At 35.3% G+C, this 1,389-nt stretch overlaps 1 protein-coding gene across 1 annotated transcript in view; it reads right to left on the bottom strand.

Moving 5' to 3' along the window:
* Positions 1–1,389, bottom strand: part of GUF1 (GUF1 GTPase homolog (S. cerevisiae)) — a 62,313-nt gene that overhangs the window by 39,767 nt on the left and 21,157 nt on the right. The window contains exons 7-8 of the mRNA XM_012639887.1: positions 1,365–1,385; positions 53–176 (exon numbers count right to left, since the gene is read on the bottom strand). Coding sequence (XP_012495341.1) covers positions 53–176; positions 1,365–1,385 — 145 coding nt within the window. The remainder of the gene's footprint in view (positions 1–52; positions 177–1,364; positions 1,386–1,389) is intronic.

The raw sequence follows: 1,389 nt of genomic DNA, 5'->3' as shown, positions 1-1,389 counted from the left end.
GAGACTCTGTCTCAAAAAAAAAATGTGACTTTACAATGTGAACGGATCTTACCTCCAGCCTGCACCAAGGGCAAGGCTACTGTCCCGATGAACTGTCACACTGGAGTCATTTAAAGTCAGTTTCTCTATAGCACTCTTCAGGTTGTTATATTCAGATTGGTCTACAGGGTACATTCCTGAAGACACAATGATTTCTAATTATCACATGGGATAAGCTGCCTACAAACCAAACCTAATAGGTAGTGTTGGCAAATTCAAAATTAATCATTTAGCTTTCAAATTACTTTCCTGTATTTTACTGACCAAAACATTGGTTTGCTAAAAATCTATGAATATTAAGTTAAATTGGTTTCTTGGAGATCATACATACAACTGGATTCACACTCCACATAATTTTTTCATGCTTTTGAAAAATATAAGGGAAAGAAAAATAAAGAACCATGGGAATTAGGCTTAGAAGGAAAACAACTGTGTTTATTGTAAAAAACAAAAGCCTAAGATATTCCACAACCACAAACGCAACTCTATTAGTAGATAAAAATAGGAGTAGAAATGAAAACTACACTGAACTCTCAATTCTTTAGGGTAGATTATTTATTAAAACCAAGGACAAATTGTGCTTTTTTCAATTCACTGAACAAAATATGGGAATTACTACTGATTCGTCGACTTCTCTTTCATCTGACACCTCTTCACTCCACACCTCTCCAGTCCTCCAAAATCCAAGTGACTGACTTTGCCCAAAGGTAGGGTAAACAAAGTCCAGGATTCCCAGTGCAAGAGACTACAGGGAGAAAGCCAAGGGCTAGATACCCGGCACAGTGACCTGATGACCTTCAATCAGGTCTTCTTTTGCAAACGTAACACCACCCAGCAGTAAAAGGTTCTGAAGTAACACATGCTTGAGGCAATACTGTTCTCTGTCATGTCTACACTAGTACAATATTAAAGAGAGGGTAAGCAGAGGGCACTCAGTAAAAGTCTATTGATAGTAATAAAAACATCCTAATTAGAAAAATGTTTCAAATATAATAATGGGCTAACTCCCTGGAGAAACAAGAAGGAAATTTGTATTACTGTGTTCTTCTACATATCAGAACTTGTTTCTTAAAAGCTTATTTCTTAAAGAGTCCTAAATGAACACTACATATAATTCATCACACATATGAAATTATCAACCGATAGATAAATAGCACAAAGAACAATTAAATGAAACAGATATATCCTGGCATTAGCAGATATTTAAAATAACCAGAATATGCACTTTCTAGTAATTTTTCTTCTAGTATTTTCTTTCAACATAGAGATAGACTTTAGTTTAAAAATATTTTGGCCCTCAACCTTTGAATTTGTGAGCTCCTCACCTGCAAATACCATTGGTTTCGCTGA

Source organism: Propithecus coquereli, unplaced genomic scaffold (assembly GCF_000956105.1).
Source record: "Propithecus coquereli isolate 6110/MARCELLA unplaced genomic scaffold, Pcoq_1.0 Scaffold143, whole genome shotgun sequence".
NCBI classification, from domain to species: Eukaryota; Metazoa; Chordata; class Mammalia; order Primates; family Indriidae; genus Propithecus; species Propithecus coquereli.
This window is presented reverse-complemented; position numbering and strand designations above follow the sequence as displayed.